This window comes from Heterodontus francisci, chromosome 29 (genome assembly GCF_036365525.1).
Source record: "Heterodontus francisci isolate sHetFra1 chromosome 29, sHetFra1.hap1, whole genome shotgun sequence".
In the NCBI taxonomy this organism is placed as follows: Eukaryota; Metazoa; Chordata; class Chondrichthyes; order Heterodontiformes; family Heterodontidae; genus Heterodontus; species Heterodontus francisci.
In genome coordinates this window covers 20,969,554-20,990,846 of record NC_090399.1, presented here as the reverse complement: position 1 = coordinate 20,990,846, position 21,293 = coordinate 20,969,554, and the positions used below count along the sequence as shown (strand labels likewise).

At 49.4% G+C, this 21,293-nt stretch overlaps 1 protein-coding gene across 4 annotated transcripts in view; it reads left to right on the top strand.

The window, feature by feature from the left end:
- Window positions 1–21,293, top strand: part of LOC137346178 (neurogenic locus notch homolog protein 1-like) — a 237,142-nt gene that overhangs the window by 141,937 nt on the left and 73,912 nt on the right. For all 4 annotated transcript variants that reach the window (XR_010968669.1, XM_068009563.1, XM_068009562.1 and 1 more), the window contains 2 exons: window positions 935–1,127; window positions 13,568–13,713. Coding sequence is in view for 3 of the 4 variants with exons in the window: in XM_068009563.1 (XP_067865664.1) it covers window positions 935–1,127; window positions 13,568–13,713 (339 nt within the window). In the remaining variant the exon portion in view is untranslated. The remainder of the gene's footprint in view (window positions 1–934; window positions 1,128–13,567; window positions 13,714–21,293) is intronic.

Here is a 21,293-nt window from a genome sequence, read left to right as displayed (position 1 = left end):
CGGGAAATTTTTCGATTCCCACCCATTGATTGAGACTGCGCTACTGATGTTTGTGTAGAGCAGTTGGATCCAATTGCAGATTCCCTCCCCAAACCCCATTTTGGAGAGCACGTCCATCATGTAGGTGTGCGATATCCTGTCAAAAGCCTTCTCCTGGTCCAGGTTGATGAGGCAGGTGTCCACCCTCCTGTTCCGCACATAGGCGATCGTATCCCTAAGTAGAGCGAGACTATCAGAGATCTTCCTGCCGGGTACCGTACAGGTCTGATCGGGGTGAATCACCAACTCCAGAGCAGACTTGACTCGACTGGCGATGACTTTGGACAGAATCTTGTCGTCAACATTAAGCAGCGAGATGGGCTGCAAATTTTGTGATGTCCTCCCTCTCCCACCAGGTAGCATCGTGCTGCTCCTGTGAAAGCAGAGAACACACTGTCTCTGGGTGAGAGAGAGAGAGAGAAAGAGCTCTTTGTTTTAACCACTTCACCACAAGTCTGTGAGATGGGAGGGGCTTAGCTTGTCAAGCTGTCACTCAAATTGCCACACTGTGGGAAGAGCCAGCAGATCTGATGTCGGAGCAGGGGTGCCCCATACATTTGGCTTAGCTCGGCCTCCTGCCATGCACAGGGATTGAGACCTGGATCCTCAAATGCTGGAAGGAGCCACCTTCCCACAATAACCCAGTTTTAAAGTAGCACGTTACCATCCTTCCTTTGAATGACTAATTAATGCTTCAGAACACCATTGATAAAACTATCGACTCCAGCCTGTGGGCTTACTCTTGCGAAGTATTGCTAAATCAAACATTCCAGAGCGATTGTAACTTTTTTGAAATTCAAACTCGGGCGACACAAGCAAAGGCTAGTTTTGAAAAAGGTGTGCCTAACCATTTTTAAAGAGCCTCTAAATTTTTAACTTATTATTTTCATTCCAGGCTTTCGGTGTGATGTTGACATTGATGAGTGCGTCTCCAGCCCCTGTCATAATGGCGGCACCTGCAAGGATGGGGTGAATCGGTTCACCTGTCTCTGTCCGGATGGATATCACGACCCACAGTGCTTTTCAAGAGTGGACGAGTGCAAAAGCAATCCCTGCGCACACGGGACGTGCCTCAGTGATGTCAGCAGGTATGAATTCAGGGTCAGGGGTTAAAGGGCAGAAGTCAATAGGCAAGGGTGGCTCAAAAACGATCACTATGCAGGCAGGCAAATGGATACCTCAAAGAGCGGGATTTTTCGCCATTTTTTGAGGGGGCGGAGCTTGTGGGTAGGAGAGGGAATTTGAAGATATGTCCAAGGGTTCAGTGTCATTGCAAAATCAATTAGTGTCAGCTGTGCCCCAGTGATAGCACTCACGCCTAGGAGTCTGAAGGGCATGGACTAAGTCTCACTCCAGAAACTTGAACACAAAATCTAGGGGCATGCAGGCCAGAGAGGCAGAGATAGCCAATGGCTGCTGGCCAGAGGGACAGTGACGGCCAATGGCTGCAGGCCAGAGAGGCGGTGACGGCCAATGGCTGCTGACCAGAGAAGTGGTGACAGCCAATGGCTGCTGGCCAGAGGGACGGTGACAGCCAATGGCTGCAGGCCAGAGAGGCGGTGACGGCCAATGGCTGCTGACCAGAGAAGCGGTGACAGCTAATGGCTGCTGGCCAGAGAAGCGGTCATGGCTAATGGCTGCTGGCCAGAGAGACAGTGGTGGCCAATGGATGCAGGCCAGAGAGGTGGTGACATCCAATGGATGAAGGCCAGAGAGGGGTTGACATCCAATGGCTGCAGGCCCAAGAGACAATGATGGCCAATAGCTGCTGGCCAGAGAGGCGGTGACATCCAATGACTGCTGGTCAGAGAGGAGGTGATGGCCAAGAGCAAAAGGGCTACTGTTGAAAAACAGAAACGAGAAGGCTTCCAGGCTCAAAAGATCTTTTCCAGTGTCTAGAAAGGAAGGTACTTGCCTTTTAGTTCCCAGGCTGCGCCTTGCCGCTGTTGTCTCCTCAGATCTGATCTGAGTGGGCTGATCAAAAGGCCTAAGGCTTGTTTTTAGCCCTGAAATGAGCTTCCACTGACAGATCTGTGCCATCACTAAGACCACCTATTGCCACCTCTGTAACATCACCTGGTCTGTCTGTGCCTCAGCTGACTTGCTGCTGAAACCCTCAACCCTACCACTTTACATCTAGATTTGACTATTCACACATCACTCCTGCCTGGCATTCCACATTCTTTCCTCAGTAAACTTAAGCTCATCCAAAACTCTGCTGCTCATATCCAAACTAACACCAAGCCCCATTCACACATCACTCCTGTGCTAGCTTACCTACATTTGTCAAGCAATATCTCAACTTTAAAATTCTCCTCCTTGTCTTCAAATCCTTCCATGGCCTGATCCCTCCCTATCTCTGTAATTTTCTCCAGCCCTACAACCCTCCGAGGCATCTGCGCTCATCTAATTATTTTAATTTTAATTTGAGAGTGTAGAGCCCACTTGCCAACCAATCAGCACTCTCGTCTCATACAGTATAAATTTGTTGTTTCCCTTACATTGGTATTCTTTAGAATTGTCCTGATGAGTGCAAGACGAAAAGCTTGGACAAAATGTTTCTATTTTCAGAAATACCCATGTTTTACAATATTAAAGGCACTATATAAATGCAAGTTTTTTTTTTGTGTTTTTCCCTCTTGGTGCTCCTCCATTTGGACAGTCACCTGCCCTAGAGGGAGGGAATTAAAGATGGGAAATATTCTCTGTCACTCCCCCCCTTATTTAAGTGGGCTCAGTCGACTGTGGGACCTCGTTCTCTGCTGGAATATTCCACAATTCTAAGTGTGAGTGATGTGCAGCTGGTATTTTTCATTCAGATCCTGGAATCAGTTGTTTTTATTTTCAGGAGGTTATTCATTTTTGTGAAGTGGGCATTGCTGGCAAGGCTAGCATTTATCGTCGATTTCTAATTGCCCATGGGAAGATGGTGGTGAGCCATCTTCTTGAACCGCTGCAGTCCATGTGGTGTAGGTGCACCCACAGTGCTGTTAGGTAGGGATTTTAACCTAGCGATGATGAAGGAACGGTCGATATGTGTTTAAGTCGGGATGGAGTGTGACTTGGCGGTAGTGGTGTTCCATTCGACTGCTGCCCTTGACCTTCTTGGCAGGAATAATAGAAAAGCAGTTTATTATTTAAATGGAAAGAGATTTGCAGAAGTCTGCAGTGCAGAGGGATTTGGGTGTCCTGGTACATGAATCACAAGAAGTTAGCATGCAGGCACAGCAAGTGATTCGGAAGGCAATTGGAATATTGTTGTTTATTGCAAGGGGACTGGAATATTAAAGTAGGGCAGTTTTGCTGCAGTTGTACAGGACATTGGTGAGACCACATCTGGATTACTGTGTACAGTTTTGGTCTCCTTACTTAAAAAAGGATATAATTGCATTCAAAGTTCAGAGAAGGTTCACTCGACTGATTCTGCGGATCAAGAGGTTATCTTATGAGGAAAGGTTGGACAGTTTGGGCCTGTATCCACTGGAGTTTAGAAGAGTGAGAGGTGATCTTAGTGAAACGTATCAGATCCCGAGGGTGGTTGCTGAGAGGATGTTACCCCTTATGAAAGAGATTAGAATTAGAGGACACTGTTTAAAAATAAGGCGTCTCCCATTGAAACCAGAGATGAGGAGAAATTGTTTCACTCAGAGAGTCATCAGGCTGTGGAATTCTCTTCTCCAGAGAGCAGTGGAGGCTGGGTCATTGAATACTTTTAAGGATGCGTTATATAGATTCTGGATTGACAAGGGAGTCAAGGGTATAGGTGGTAGATAGGAAAGTGGAGTTGAGGCCACAATCAGATCAGCCATGATCGTGTCAAATGGCGGAGCAGGCTGAAGGGGCCGAATGGCCTATGCCTGCTCCTAATTCGTATGTTTGTATGTACGTATGTACTGTCGAAGTTGCCATGTCACTCAGCAAAGTGAATTATTTGTCCATGTACTGATCTTTCTCATTGGCATCATGGCTCTATGATTGTTGAAAGCCACTCTCCCCAAAGACTTACTGTTTCGAGAAGGTAATCCTCACGTACTCCTTTCGGGTCCCCGGGCTAAGCAATCTGAACAGTAAATTGTGTGTTGGGGGGAGGGGGCTAACAGTCAATACTGAGGGGGACTGCGACAAATTACAAGAAGATATTAATAAACTTGCAGAATGGGCATCTAATTGACAAATGAATTTCAACATAGATAAACGTGAGGTCGAGGCACGAGAATAAGGAGGTTGTGTATTACTGAGAGAATAGGAATCTAAACGGGGCAGAGCAGCAAAGGGATCTGGGAGTACAAACACACAGATCACTAAAAGTAGCAACACACGATAACAAGACCATAACAAAAGCAAACCAAGCACTAGGGTTTACTTCCAGAGGAATAGAATTGATAAGTAAAGATGTTCTGCGAAACATGTATTGAGCGCTGGTCAGACTACACTGGAGTACTGCACACCGTTCTGGTCACCATGTTATAAAAAAGATACAGAGGCATTGGAGAGAGTGCAAAAAAAAGATTTGCAAGGATGATACCAGGAATGTGTGGGTATTCCTATCAGGAGAGGGTGAACAGGTTTGGCCTCTTTTCTCTTGAAAACAGAAGACTGAGTGGTGACCTAATAGAGCTCTTTAAAATTATGAAAGGTTTTGATAGAGTTGATACAGAGAGAATGTTTCCACTCATGGCGAAGAGAAAACCAAGAGGTTTTAACTATGAAAGTCACCAAGAAATCCAATAGGGAATTCAGAAGAAACATTGTTAGGCAGAGAATGGAAATGTCCTGGGGAAAATTGATGTACAGAGAGATTTGGGTGTTCAGGTCCATTGTTCCTTGAAGGTGGCAACGCAGGTCAATAGAGTGGTCAAGAAGGCATACGGCATGCTTTCCTTCATCGGACGGGGTATTGAGTACAAGAGTTGGCAGGTCATGTTACAGTTGTATAGGACTTTGGTTCGGCCACATTTGGAATACTGCGTGCAGTTCTGGTCGCCACATTACCAAAAGGATGTGGATGCTTTGGAGAGGGTGCAGAGGAGGTTCACCAGGATGTTGCCTGGTATGGAGGGCACTGGCTATGAAGAGAGGTTGAGTAGATTAGGATTATTTTCATTAGAAAGACGGAGGTTGAGGGGGGACCTGATTGAGGTGTACAAACTCATGAGAGGTATAGACAGGTTGGATAGCAAGAAGCTTTTTCCCAGAGTGGGGGATTCAATTACTAAGGGTCACGAGTTCAAAGTGAGAGGGGAAAAGTTTAGGGGGGCTATGCGTGGAAAGTTCTTTACGCAGAGGGTGGTGGGTGCCTGGAACGCGTTGTCAGCAGAGGTGGTAGACGCGGGCACGATAGCGTCTTTTAAGATGTATCTAGACAGATACATGAATGGGCAGGAAGTAAAGAGATACAGACCCTTAGAAAATAGGCGTCATGTTTAGATAGAGGATCTGGATCGGCGCAGGCTTGGAGGGCCGAAGGGCCTGTTTCTGTGCTGTAATTTTCTTTGTTCTTTGTTCTTTGAGACTGCAAAGAATGTGGAACTCGTGACCACAGAGAGTGGTTGAGGTGAATAGTATAGGGGAAGTTTGATATGAGGCAGAAGGGATTGGAGGGTTATGCTGATAGAGTTAGATAAGGAAGGATAGGAGGGGGCGGTAGTGGAGCATAAATGCTGGCACGGACTGGTTGGGCCGAATGGTCTATTTCTGTGCTGTATATTCTGTGTAATCCAATGTGTCGGCTCGTGTGCCATGAAATGCTGATATCACTTGCCCCCGCCTTCTTTCTGGGGCTTGTAGCCCCTGCAGTGCTGCCGTCACCCTTCTGTCAGGGTCGTGATCTCACAGTGCGCTGACGTCACTCGTCCCACTCGTTTTCCTGTCGAACGGCTGCTCCCTGTCATTTATTCTGAGGGTGGTGACAGGGCCACTGCTGTGAGGCCAGCCTCACTAACTCGCCGCAGTCACTCATCGGTCGGACTGCACGCTGACCCTCCTCCAGAATGATCACCATGAATCGTTTCCACAGGATACAGAGCACAGCCCTTTGTCGTGATTTGCAGGCAGGAAGCAGATGCTTCCTGATTGATAGGCCTCTGATTGTATCATGCAGGCTTGGGAAGGGAGTGACGGCTCTCCTCATACAGTATCAAATTCAAGTATTCCAGAGAGTCACGAACTGAATTCTTTACCCTCTCCTGCCCTCTTGGATATATGAACCCTTCGAGCATGAGTATTGGGAATGAGGGAGTCTCACTAAGGTACAAGCTGATACATAGATAGGTAAAATGATCCAATAATAGTATACAGAGTATTAAATGCTATTTACATACATAAGATTAACCCACAATCGTTTCCAAAGTCTTAAATGGTATATAGATGAGATGAGATGATCCCACAATATTACTTCAAGGCCAGCAGGTCAGGAGGTCATTAATTTATATAGAATCATAGAACGATACTGCTCAGAAGGAGGCCATTTAGCCCATCGTGCCAGCACCTGCTCTTTACAAGAACAACTCAGCTAGTCCCACTCCCCGGCCCTTTTCCCATTGCTCTGCAAGATTTCTTTTCCCTTCAGATAATGACCCTTTCGAAAGCCACGATTGAATCTGCTTCCACCACACTCTCAGGCAGCGCATTCCAGATTCGAACCACTCGCTGAGTAAAATAAAGTTCTTCCTCATGTCGCATTGGTTCTTTCACCAACCACTTTAAATCGGTGTCTTCTGGTTCTCGACCCTCTCGCCACTGAGAACTGTTTCTCTCTATCTATCCTGTCGAGATCCTTCATGGTTTTGAACACCATTATCAAATTTCCTCTCAGCCTTCTCCTGTACGGAGAACAACTCCAGCTTTTCCAGTCTATCCGCGTAACTGAAGTCCCCCATCCCTGCAACTATTCTTGTGAATCTTTTCTGCACTCTCTCTAAAGCCTTCACATCCTTCCTCATGTATGGCGCCCAGAATTTTTTTATTATTTGTTCCTAGGATGTGGGCGGCACTGGCATGTGTTGCTCTTCCCTAATTGCCCTTGACAAGTGAGCCACCTTCTTGAACTGCTGCAGTCCTTCGGGTGAAGGTACGCCCACAGTGCTGTTAGGAAGGGAGTTCCAGGTTTCTGACCCAGTGACAGTGATATAGTTGCAAGTCAGGATGGTGTGTGGCTTGGAGGGGAACTTGCAGGTGGTGGTGTTCCCATGCATCTGCTGTCCTTGTCTTTCTAGGTGGTAGAGGTCGCGGGCTTGGGAGGTGCTGTCAAAGGAGCCTTGGTGAGGTTTTGCACTGCTGCAGCGGTGCGACAGTGGTGGAGAGATTGAATGTTTAAGGTGCTGATCAAGGGGGCTCCTTTGTCCAGAATGGTGTCAAGCTTCTTGAGTGTTATTGGAGCTACACATATCCAGGCAAGTGGAGAATACTCCATCACACTCCTGATTTGTGCCTTGCAAATGGTGGACAGACTTTGGGGAGTCAGGAAGTGAGTTACTCGCTGCAGAATTACAAGCCTTTGACCTTCACTTTTAGCCACTGTATTCCTATGGCTAGTCTTGTTAAGCTTCTGGCTAATGGTAACCCCATTCCAGTAAGTTGATGATGGGGGATTCAGTGATAGTAATGCCATTGAACATCATGGGAGATAGTTAAATTCTATCTTTTTGAAGCTGGTCATTGCCTGGCACTTGTGTGGCACAAATGTTACTTGCCACTTATCAGCTCAAGCCTGAATGCTTTTTTTAAAGAGATACTGCACTGAAACAGGCCCTTTGGCCCACCAAGTCTGTGCTGACCAACAACCATCCATTTATACTAATCCTACATTCCCTGCCACATCCCCACAATTCTCCTACCACCTACCTACACTAGGGGCAATTTACAATGGCCAATTTACCTATCAACCGGCAAGTCTTTGGCTGTGGAAGGAAACCGGAGCACCCGGCGGAAACCCACACGGTCACAGGGAGAACTTGCAAACTCCGCACAGGTAGTACCCAGAACTGGACCCAGGTCGCTGGAGCTGGGAGGCTGCGGTGCTAACCACTGCGCCACTGTGCCGCCCTGTTTGTCCAGATCTTGCTGCATTTGAACACAGACTATTATCTGAGGAGTTGCAAATGGTTCTGAACACTGTGCAATCATCAGAAAACATCCTCATTTCTGAACTTATGATGGAGGGAAGGTCATTAATGAAGCAAGTGAAGATAGTTGGGCCTAGACCGGTACCTTGAGGATCTCTTGCAGTGATCTCCTGTGGTTGAGATGATTGGCTGCCAACAACCACAACCATCTTCCTCTGTATTAGGTATGACTCCAACCAGTGGAGAGATTTCCCTGGTCCCATTGACCCCAGTTTTGCTCGGGCTTCTTAATGCGACACTCGGTCAGATTTTGCCTTGATGTCAAGGGCAGTCACTTTCACCTCACCTCCGGAATTCAGCTCTGTTGTTTATGTCTGGACCAAAGCTGTAATGAGACCTGAAGCCGAGTGTCCCTGGTGGAACCAAAACTGAGCATTGGTGAGCAGGTTATTGCTGAGTCAGTGCTGCTTAATAGACCATCACTTTGCTGATGATCGAGAGTAGACTGATGGGGCAGTAATTGGCTGGAATGGATTTGTCCTGATTTTTGTGGGCAGGACATACCTGGGCAATTATCCACATTTGTTTCCTCTCCTGGGGGAATCTAGAACTAGGGGGCACAGTTTCAAAATAAGCGGTCTCCCATTTAAGACGGAGATGAGGAGGAATTTATTTTCTTGGAGAGTCATTAATCTTTGGAATTCTCTACCCCAGACAGCAGTAGAGGCTGGGTCATTGAATACATTCAAGGCTGAGTTAGACAGATTTTCGAAGGGAGTCATGAGTTATGGGGGTCAGGCAGGAAAGTGAAGTTAAGGCCACGATCAGATCAGCTATGATCTTATTGAATGGTGGAGCAGGTTCGAGGGGCCGAATGGTCTACTCCTGCTCCTCTTTCCTATGCCCGTATGTTCTTATTGTCAGATAGCTGCCAGTGTTGTAGCTGTACTGGAACAGCTTGGCTAGCGGCGCGGCTAGTTTTGGAGCACAGGTCTTCAGTGCTACAGCCGGGATGTTGTCAGGGCCCCTAGCCTTTGCTGTATCCAGTGCCTTCAGCCGTTTCTTGATATCACGCGGAGTGAATCAAATTGGCTGAAGACTGGCATCAGTGATGGCGGGAGACCTGAAGAACACAAGAACACAAAAAACAGGAGCAGGAGTAGACCATATGGCCCATCGAGCCTGCTCTGCGATTCATAGGAACATAGGAAATAAGAGCAGGAGTAAGTCATTTGGCCCATTGATCCTGCTCCACCATTCAACAAGATCATGGTTCATTTTCTACCACAATGCTATTTTCCCGCACTATCCCCATATGCCTTAATTTCTTTAATATCTAGAAATCTATTGATCTCAGTCGTGAATATACTCAATGACTGAGCCTCCACAGCCCTCTGGAGTAGAGAATTCCAAAGATTCACAACCCTTTGACTGAAGTAATTTCTCCTCATCTCAGTCCTGCACGGTCTGCCCCTTATCCAGAGACTGCACCCTAGTGTTTTAGATTCCTCGACCAGCGGAAACAATATCTTAGTGTCTACCCAATCCAACCCCTTCAGAATCTTAAAAATGTCAAAGGTTATAAGCAAGTAAAGCGGGGGGTGGGGCAAGAGATAACAAAGGAGAAGGTGTAGATTGGACAAGGCCACAGAATGGTCAGCTGTTCTGTGGCCTTGTCCAATCTACACCTCCTCATTTGTTATCTCTTGCCCCACCCCTGCTTTACTTGCTTATAACCTTTGACATTTCTAATATTTGCCAGCTTCGAAGAAGGGTCACTGACCCGAAACGTTAACGCTGCTTCTCTCTCCACAGGTGCTGCCAGACCTGCTGAGTGTTTCCAGCATTTCTTGTTTTTATTTCAGATTTCCAGCATCCGCAGTATTTTGCTTTTATTCCCTTCCGAATCTTGTATGCTTCAATGAGATCACCTCTAATTATTCTAAACTCCAGCGTATATAGACCCAATTTACTCAGCCTGCCATCATAAGACAATCCCCTCATCCCAGGGACCAATTTAGTGAACCTTCACTGTACTGCCTCCAATGCAAGTATATCCTTTCTTAAATGTGGAGACCAAAACTATACACAGTATTCCAAAACCCTGTACAATTGTAGCAAGGAGGAGGCCAAGATGGATCATCACTTGGCAGTTCTGGTTGAAGATGCTTGCGACTGTTTCAGCCTAGCCTTTTGCACCGAATTGCTGGGCTCCCCCTTCATTGGGGACTGCAGAGCTTTGATCTGATCCAGCGGTTGTGGGATTGCCTTACTCTGCCTTTCACATGCTGTTTCTGCTGTTTGGCGGGCACGCTCGTCCTGAGTTGTAGCTTCACCAGGTTGGCACCTCATTTTTAGGCCTGCCTGGTGCTGCTCCTGGCATTCTCTCCTGCACTCCTCATTGAACCAGGGTTGATCCCCTGGCTTGATGGCAAATCAGCTGATGGTAAAACCAGATTGTGGTTGAATTCAATTTGAGACAATACTCCCATTGCGGCCGAACCAGTGTCTTACAAAGGTTCATCCTAACTTCCTTGCTTCTGTACTCTATGCCTCTATTTATGAAGTCCAGGATCCCATCGGCCTTTTTCACGACTTTCTCAACCTGCCCTGTCACCTTCAACAATTTGTACACATAAACCCCCGAGTCTCTACTCCTGCAGCGCCTTTAACAAAAAACAAATTTAGAACAATTAATAGGAAAAATAATTCACCCTTGGGTGATAATTCTTTTGAAATAATCTACCAAGGGATGTGATATAGTATTTGGAAATGTTAAAGGAAGACTAGCATTGATACAGCACCATCTTCAGACATCCCAAAGCACTTGACAACCAATCACATATTTTGGAAGTGTAGTCATTGCTGTGATATATCTGTGCACAGCAAGGTCCCACAAACAGAAATGAGATCAGTGATCAGACACTTTGTTTTTAGTGACGATTGAGGAAGTGATATTGGCCAGTCCATCGCAATGTACTTCCCAGCTCCTCTTCAAATGGTACCTTTGGATCTGTTACATCCATCTCTACAGGCAGAGATTCAGCATCTCATCTGAAAGACACGACCACTGACAATGCAGCACCGGACTTGAGCACAAAATCAAGGCTGACACCCCAGTGCAGTGCTGAGGGAGTGCTGCATGGCCAGAGGTGTCGTCTTTCAGAAGAGACATTAAACCGAGGGCCCGTCTGCTCTCTCAGCTGGATGTAAAAGATCCCATGGCCCTATTTCGAAGAAGAGTGGGGGAGTTGTCCCCAGTGTCCTGGTCAATATATATCCCTCAATGAACATCACGGAAACAGATTATCTGGTCATTATAACATTGCTGTTTGTGGGAGCTGGCTGTGCATGGATTGGCTGCCACATTTCCAACATTAAAACAGCAACTGCACTTCAAAAGTACTTTGACTGTAAAGCACATTGAAAAGTTCAGTCGTCATGAAAGGCGCCATATAAAGGAAGGTCTTTCCTTTTCCTTTCAGTACTGCACAGCCTTGATTTTGGACTCAAGTCCTGGAGAGGCCTGAACCCATGACTTTCTGATGTAGGGCGTGAGAGTCCCTTGCAGAGTCTCACTTAGGTTCGGAGCAGGAATGAGTTACTCAACACCAAATAAGGTGTTGAAACAGCAATTTTTCTGAAGTAATTATTAAACAATTATTAAGGATAAAAATAGGAATGAAAGATGAAAAGATTTAAAAGAAGGGAAGGAAAAGCGTATAGAAAGACAACAATGTTATAGCACAACTACTATGACCCCAAATGAATCTTTTCAAGCCAGATCTTTAAATTAGTATTGTTCCCCCTTGGTACACACATCACCAAGTCTCCGGCGAACCTTACACGGGGGTGGACTCTGCGGTCAGTCATTCTGTCGACACCCCTTCCTCTGTAGTGGTTGACTAGTCCACTCTGGCTGCAGCCCCGAATGTTGGATGCTGTGCCCCTTTAAGTCCAATTTCTGGCTCCATTCCAGCTTTCCGAGTTTTCCATCCAGACTTTCTCAAAACAAGAGCCTGACAGTCATGAGTCTTTGTCGAATCCTTCTCACAGGCACTGCAAGGCCGCCCTCTCACCTGCTATCAATGAGGTTATACTGTTCATCAATTAAACTCCATCTCCTGACTCCACACCATAGTGGACCACCACTGATTCTGCTTCTTCTTTGGCCTCCTTGTCTCGAGAGACAATGGGTAAGCGCCTGGAGGTGGTCAGTGGTTTGTGGAGCAGCGCCTGGAGTGGCTATAAAGGCCAATTCTAGAGCGACAGACTCTTCCACAGGGGCTGCAGATAAAATTGGTTGTCGGGGGTGTTACACAGTTGGCTCTCCCCTTGCACTTCTAACTTTTTTCCTGCCAACTGCTAAGTCTCTTCGACTCGCCACACTTCAGCCCCGCCTTTATGGCTGCCCGCCAGCTCTGGCGAACGCTGGCAACTGACTCCCACGACTTGTGATCAATGTCACAGGACTTCACGTCCCGTCTGCAGACGTCTTTAAAGCGGAGATTACCGTTGATTACATAATTGATTAATTACTTCACATAATCAGAGCACAATCACACTTCGTTTTAAATCCATGTCTACAAAGTGATCTTTAAAAATTCAATACAGTTTTTTTTTAAATCAAGAGCAAAGCAGAAGTGAAATGCAAAAACATAAAAGTGCAGAAAGTAGTGGCTGCAGGCCTGAGGCCTACACTGTCTTAGAGGTGACAGTGCTACCAAGTTGACACCTGCAAGTTGAGCCAAGTTGACACCTGCAGTTAGTTACTAAAATGGGTGAGCTGGATGAATTAAATGAACTCCAATGGATGCAATGACCTTTTGACACCTGTAAATTGCTCATCTCGGCAAAATGGAAGTGTTTGCCGACTCTGTAACAAGGACCAAGGTTGACGTCGTTTGCGAAGCACTTTAGGATGTTCCGCGGGTCTGGTAAGTCGCCGTGTAAATGCAAGTTCTCTCTTGCATTCATAAAAATTCAGCTGTTGGCTGGATAAACTAGAAAGATCTCCAGTTCCAGTTGTAGCTCATGTGATGCTTTCGATCGACAGTGACTCATGTCCCACGTGTACTGGCTGTTTTCTGGTACCTCCTTCAAGTGCCCATTCTTCATGCGTTGGCTGAGTGACCATGAGGTAAAGGGCGGGGTCTATCATTGCTCAGCCTGAAACTACTCTCGTCCACTTCTACATTTACACCCCACCCGGGATCAATGGCTGACTGCCCAGGAGGAGAGGCTGGCAGTGCCTTTAATTTTCTTTTGCAGCCTCGGGGGTACTGAGGCCAATTGTGGTCCCTGTTTACTGAGTGGTCATTTTGTTCACTGCAGGCTGCTCCTGAGGACAGTCAGGTGGACCTCCCAGGAACGGGAGACCCTGTCCTTGCTCAGACGCCATGCAGAAGAAAGTGGTTGTTTGTCTTGCTCATCGATATCACAGGTATTGATTTGTCTGCTTGCAGATTTACATGCCTTTGCCAGCCAGGCTGGGCAGGGATCACGTGCCAAGTGGACGTTAATGAATGTCAGTCGCACCCCTGCACGCACGGCGGGACGTGCCGAGATCGTATCAATGGCTATGACTGCCTCTGCCCAAAGGGCTTCAAAGGTAAGTGTCGCCAGTGGGGGAGACAGCAGTATCACAAGGATTGTAAAACGTTGAAGGGGAAAGGGAGTCGAAGCTGGAGAGGAAGAAGGAGGAGGATTTGGAGGGGAAGGAGAGAAAGGAGGGGAATAGAAGGTTAGGGGAAAGATGAGGAGGGAGGAAGGGAAGAGGAGGGAGGTTCTTCCTGCTTGTAGCATCTCAAGCCACTATAAATTCACTTCAGTATCTTGTTGTGAGGGTATCTTGTGATCTCTCGACAAATGGGCTGTGCTTATATGAGGCATTACAGAAGCAGCTTTATTTTACTTTTAATTTGTACTGCGACAGTGTAGAGGGAGCTTTACTCTGTATCTAACCCCGTGCTGTACCTGTCCTGGGAGTGTTTGATGGGACAGTGTAGAGGGAGCTTTACTCTGTATCTAACCCCGTGCTGTACCTGTCCTGGGAGTGTTTGATGGGACAGTGTAGAGGGAGCTTTACTCTGTATCTAACCCCCGTGCTGTACCTGTCCTGGGTGTGTTTGATGGGACAGTGTAGAGGGAGCTTTACTCTGTATCTAACCCCCGTGCTGTACCTGTCCTGGGAGTGTTTGATGGGACAGTGTAGAGGGAGCTTTACTCTGTATCTAACACCATTTTTTTTTTAGGAAGCTTTTATACCCCACGCCCCTTTTATATACGATTTGTTGAGGGGGCCTTTATTACTCAGGCCCCCTTTATATACATTCTATAAATAAATAATTTTATTAAAATTGAATAAATAAAACAAAAACTCAAGTTAAAATAGCATTTTCGGTGTCAATGATGCACTCCAGCCCCTGCGGTGCCCACCAGTCGCGGAAGGCCTCAAGCGAACCGACGGACACCGCATGCTCCTTCTCCAGGGACACCCGGGCACGAACGTAACCACGGAAGAGGGGCAGGCAATCAGGGTGGGCAGACCCCCTCTGACAGCCCGCAGCTTGGGCCTGTGAATTGCCACTGTGGCTAAGCCCAGGAGCAGACAGGCGAGGAGATCCTCCTCCCGGCCCACACCCCTCTGCGCCGGGTGCCCAAAGATCAGGAGCATGGGGCTGAAGTGCAGCCAAATCTTGAGGAGTAGCCCCTTTAAATACTCAAAGAGGGGCTGCAACCTCGCACACTCCATATATACATGGAACATGGACCCGTCCAGGCCTGGGAGTCTGTGAACCTACTGAAAAGTCTGTTGCATGGGACTGCCCTGTACAGCACCCTCCACCCCAGGTCCCCGATGTAAAGGGGGAGGACTCCCGCGTAGAAGGACTTCCACTGGGGTTCTCTCTTGCTGCCAGATGGCAACATGGATCGCCATGGCGTCTCCGGGCGGCTGACGAGGGCGAGGAAGTGGAGAGTGTGGTGGAGCAGCCCTTACCGGAAACCCCTCCTCGCTGATTGGAATGGCACAGAGGGCATTTCCGAGAGGTGGCTCGGGTTGTGCGGGACCGGTTCAGGAGGAGGGTTTCAGGGCCTGGGTCCAATGAGCAGTTTCGGGGGAGTGCCCTGACTGGAGGGGACCATGTTCCAGACTCTGAATAAATCCCAGTAAAAGACAGGCAAATCCCTCAAGAGAGGCGCAGCTAACATTCTCCGCCGTAAACTGCTTGTCGCCTTGGAGGCAGTGCCCCTGACGGAAAAAATATGTTGCCAGCGCACACCATCTGGGAGGACGCTCGATGTACAGGTATCTCTGCAGGGTCTGATGATGGAGAGTCTCAGCCTGGGTGTGGACGCACACCAGCGACTGGCTGCCCTCCTCAATCGGGAGACTCAGGACTGCAGTGGAGACCCAGTGTTTCCTCTTGCCCCAGAAGAAATCAACGAGTTTCTTCTGGATCTTGGTGGCAAATGCAGGGGGCGGGGCCAAAGTGACCAACTGGTACCAAAGCAGGGAGGTCACCAGTTGGTTTCTGACCAGCCTTCGGCCCCTGTAGGAAAGCACTCGGAGCAGTCCTGTCCAGCGCCCCAACCGAGCGGTGACTTTCGCCTCCAATCCCTGCCAGTTTGCCGGCCAGGCTTCCTCAGCGGGGCTAAGGTGGACTCCCAGATAGAGGAGGTGCGTGGTGCTCCACGCAAAAGATGTCAACTCCTCCGGCAGGGAGTCCACCCGCTACTGACCCAGCAGGAGTCCGGAACATTTCTCCCAATTGGTCCTCGCGGAGGACGCGGCAGAAAAGGTCTGCTGGCAGTCGCGCATCCTCCGCAAGTCAACGGGATCTTTGACCGTGAGGAGCACGTCATTGGCGTAAGCCGAGAGGACGACCCACCTGGTCGGCCCCCGCAGAGCCAATCCCGTCAACCTCCTGCGAAGCAGGCACAGGAATGGCTCCACGCAGATGGTATACAATTGGCCGGACATGGGGCATCCCTGACGCACTCCTCTCCCAAAGCGAAGGGGCGCCGTCAAGGACCCGTTAACCTTGACCAGACACTACGGCAGCATATAAAAGTCGGACCCGGGCCACGAAATGCAGTCCGAGTCCGAATGCGCGCAGGGTCCTGAAAAGATATTCGTGATCCACCCTGTCGAACGCCTTCTCCTGATCGAGGGAGAGAAAGGCGACCGACAGACCAGTCCTCTGGGAAAGATGGATCAGGTCCTGGACAAGGTGGATGTTGTCCTGGATGGACCAGCCTGGGACTGTGTAGGACTGGTTGGGGTGGAACATGTGGGCCAGCACGGAGCCCAGGCGGGTAGACATAGCACGGGCAAAAATCTTATAATTCGTGTTGAGGAGGGAGACCGGGCGCCAATTCTTAAGCAGGCAGAGATCGTCCCTCTTCGACAGCAGGACAATGACCGCCATGCGTTACGAGAGGGGCATCTCCCCGGTTGCCAGGCTTTCCCCCAGCACCCATGCGTAAACTTCCCCCAAGGGTGCCCCAGAATGCCCTGAGGAACTCCATGGTCAGCCTATCCAGCCCCAGGGATTTGCCCCTCGAGAGCTGGGGGAGGGCGCCGGTCAGCTCTGCCAATGTGAGCGGAGCCTCCAATCCTTCGGCCCTCTGGGCTGCCCTTTGGCAGGTCCTCCCACAAAACTATGTGCACGTCCTAACTGGACGGATCCGGAGAGAACAATGCGCTGTAACAGGTACAGACCAGGAGGCCCATTCCCTCGGGATTCGTGATGGAGGATCCGGCATCGGCCAGCAGCTCGATGAGCTGCTTATGGATCCCCTGCCATTTTTCCAGCAAGTAGAAGAAGGGTGAGGCGCGGTCCAAATCTTCCAGGATCTGGATCCACGACCTCACATACATGCCTCGGGACCCAACAGTATGCAGGTCCCTCAGAGCACCCTTCTTGTCTTTATACACCTGCCACAGGGCCGGGTCCACGACTGCATGACTGAGGCGGGACTCCAAGTCGAGCACCTCCCTCTCTAGGCGCCCGATCTCAATTTCCCATCTCTTGGTCGACCCCTTACCATACTCCTGACAGAAGACATGGATGTGAGTCTTGCCCACATCCCACCATAGCCTCAAGGAGGGGAAGCCCCCCTGCTTCCTTCTCCAGTCGGCCCAGAATCGACAGAACGAGTCCCGGAATCGCTCGTCCTCCAGCAACCAATTGTTAAAGTGCCAGTACGCAGACCCCGTCTGCGTGCGGAGCGGAGCGAATCCGCCCACACCAGGTGGAGGTCCGAGCATGGCAACAGCTGCATGACCTTGCCGAGACGCGGGGGACGTACGCCTGCAAAATGTAGAGGCGGTCGATTCGGGACCCTCTTCCTCCAAGTCTCCAGGTGAAGACACTGGAGTCGGGATGGAGATTCCGTTAGTCGTCCACCAAGTTGAGGGAGCTGATCAGTTCCCTCAACTTCTCCATTGACGCTTTGCTGCGCTGGGGACCGGTGCGATCCTTCATCTCGAGGGTACAGTTAAAATCCCCCCGGAGGATGATGTAATCACCGCTGTCAATAGAGTTCAAGAGAGAGGACACTTCTTTAAAGAAACGTGCTTGCCGGGCCTAGACACATACACATTCACAAAGTGGAGTGGCACGTTACCCAGGCGAACGGCGAGGTGGAGCAAGCGGCCCGGCACAAACTCCTTCGCCCTCAAGATCTCCAGCTGAAAAGTTGGGGCCAACAAGATAACCACCCCACTAGAAATAGGGGTGAGGTGACTCATGTAGACCCCACCCTGCCACTCCAGGAGCCAGGTGGCTTCGTCTCCCAGAAAGGTGTGGGTTTCCTGCAGAAGGTTCACCACATATCTCCCTTCCCTGAGGACTGAGAGATTGTGAAATCTGTGGAGAGACCCTCTGCTGCCGTTGATGTTGAGGCTGGCTATGGTTATCCTCATGTCAAAGGTACTTAAAACCCGTCACCAACACCTCACTGTGAGGAGGGAGTGGAAATGCACCTAGCCTTCCACTCCCCCAGCAACCCATTGAGGAACGCTTTAAACTGGCACCTCTTAACCAGTTTCATGCCCGTGCCCTTCCCACCTTCTTGAGGGCAGCACGGACGGACTGGATAATTAGCACCAGATTCGACCATCGGCCGAAGGCCAGCCGGCCTTTATTGCGGCAACCCCTGCATGCCGCGAGGAAGTCCCGGAGTTCCTCCGTGGGGATGAGAAGAGACTCGGTGGGAGGCACGAGGGAATTCACTGCCTCACTGGCGATGGATTCAAGATCATCCTCCGTGCCCCACACCGAGTCCCCATTCTCCTCCGGGTGGTCACCGCCAGCAGCTGACACACCCACCACACACTGTGGGGCAGGTGATCCGGCTGCGCCAGCTGGTCCCACCTCCGTCACGAGCCCACCCCCAGGATCGATGGCGGAGTAGTCTCCTCTGGGTTCTTGAATGGAACTGGAGCCCATGGGCGCCAGCGGTTCAGGAACCTCCTCCAGCTCCGTCCCCCAGGCCAATGAGTGGCCCAGGGGAGACAGTAGTTCCCGACTCTGGAAATCCAGCCAGAGCCGGGACCAGAGGCGGAGAGAGGCAGCCATCTCCTGCCCCGCCAGCGCCCACAGACCCAGCAGATGGGGAATTATACAAATCAGGCTGCTGGGAGGGTTGACCCTCACAGGGCTCGCCCCCCACCCAGGACACACAACCCAGTGGCAGATGAAATATTTTCACCCAGTGGGCCCACAGGCTCCCCCAAGATGGGCAGGCCCCCCACCTCAGGAGTTGCTGAGATTACAGGGGCATCTCCCCCCACTTCCGTTTCATAGAAACATAGAAAATAGGAGCAGGAGTAGGCCATTTGGCCCTTCAAGCCTGCTCCGCCATTCATTCTGATCATGGCTGATCATCCAACTCAGTAGCCTGTTCCCGCTTTCCCCCCATATCCTTTGAACCCTTTCACCCAAGAGCTATATCTAACTCCTTCTTGAAAACGTACAATGTTTTTACCTCAACTGCTTTCTGTGGTAGCGAATTCCACAGGTTCACCACTCTCTGGGTGAAGAAATTTCTCCTCATCTCAGTCCTGAAAGGTTTACCCCGTATCCTTAGACTATGACCCCTGGTTCTGGACTCCCCCACCATCGGGAACATCCTTCCTGCATCTACCCTGTCAAGTCCTGTTAGAATTGTACAGGTTTCTATGAGATCCCCCCTCACTCTTCTGAGCTCCAGCGAATATAATCCTAACCGACTCAATCTCTCCTCATACGTCAGTCCCGCCATCCCAGGAATCAGTCTGGTAAACCTTCGCTGCTCTCCCTCGATAGCAAGAAGATCCTTCCTGCGAGGGGCAGAGGGTTCTCGTCCAGGGCTCGAGGCCCTCATGGTGCTGGTGGCGGGGGGGAGCCCGCGCCAGGAGATGGACCCTGCAACTCACCGCTCTTCAGAAAGAAAACAGCCTTCCCGTACATCTTCGAGGCTGCAACAATGGCCGAGGGGCCGACAACCTCGGCCGTTGCCTTTACGCAGGCCTGAATGGACATGTTGGGGCGGGGACAGCTCTTCACCCCATGCTGGATGTTATTAATTTAAAGGGTGACGGGACCACATGGGCAGCCACAGAGGCTGCAGCTGCATAGGTAGTAGAGGGCCCCGCCACCGGTGATGAAGGGCTTGCCCTGGGTCTAAGAGCTAAATCCACCCCAAATTGTAGGCTTGCGAATCAAACAAAATGAAAGATTCAAAGAGATACTGAATAAAAAAAAACAAATAACAAGTTAGGGGAGAGGTTGAGGGTATAGAGGAGAGGGAAAGACAGGCTGTAAGGGATGACTTACTCTCAGGAGGTGGTGCACACAGCACACTTAAAACAGTCCAGGGTGTACTAGTTAGATGGATAAAGAACTGGCTGAGCAACAGGAGACAGAGTGTAGCAGTGGAAGGGAGTTTCTCAAAATGGAGACGTGTGACCAGTGGTGTTCCACAGGGATCCGTGCTGGGACCACTGTTGCTTGTGATATACATAAATGATTTGGAGGAAAGTATAGGTGGTTTGATTAGCAAATTAGAAGAGACAAAGAACAAAGAAAATTAGCAAGTTTGCAGATGACACTAAGATTGGTGGAGTAGCAGATAGTGAAAGGGACTGTCAGAGAATACAGCAGAATATAGATAGATTGGAGAGTTGGGCAGAGAAATGGCAGATGGAGTTCAATCAGGGCAAATGCGAGGTGATGCATTTTGGAAGATCCAATTCAAGAGTGAACTATACAGTAAATGGAAAAGTCCTGGGGAAAATTGATGTACAGAGAGATTTGGGTGTTCAGGTCCATTGTTCCCTGAAGGTGGCAACGCAGGTCAATAGAGTGGTCAAGAAGGCATACGGCATGCTTTCCTTCATCGGACGGGGTATTGAGTACAAGGGTTGGCAGGTCATGTTACAGTTGTATAAGACTTTGGTTCAGCCACATTTGGAATACTGCGTGCAGTTCTGGTCGCCACATTACCAAAAGGATGTGGATGCTTTGGAGAGGGTGCAGAGGAGGTTCACCAGGATGTTGCCTGGTATGGAGGGTGCTAGCTATGAAGAGAGGTTGAGTAGATTAGGATTATTTTCATGAGACAGACGGAGGTTGAGGGGGGACCTGATTGAGGTGTACAAAATCATGAGAGGTATAGACAGGGTGGATAGCAAGAAGCTTTTTCCCAGAGTGGGGGATTCAATTACTAAGGGTCACGAGTTCAAAGTGAGAGGGGAAAAGTTTAGGGGGGATATGCGTGGAAAGTTCTTTACGCAGAGGGTGGTGGGTGCCTGGAACGCGTTGCCAGCGGAGGTGGTAGACGCGGGCACGATAGCGTCTTTTAAGATGTATCTAGACAGATACATGAATGGGCAGGAAGCAAAGAGATACAGACCGTTAGAAAATAGGCGACAGGTTTAAATAGAGGATCTGGATCGGTGCAGGCTTGGAGGGCCGAAGGGCCTGTTCCTGTGCTGTAATTTTCTTTGTTCTTTGTTCTTTGTCTCTGCCAGCACACTTGGTCTTCCGGTCTTCTGGCTGGGGGAGGTGTCTTCACCTGGGTCAGCTGAAGCTTTTTTGTACAGGGAGCTTTACTCTGTATCTAACCCACACTGTACCTGCCTTGGGAGTGTTTGATGGGCAGTCTCTTTCATTGTTCCTTCAGTCTCCGCCTCTAACATCC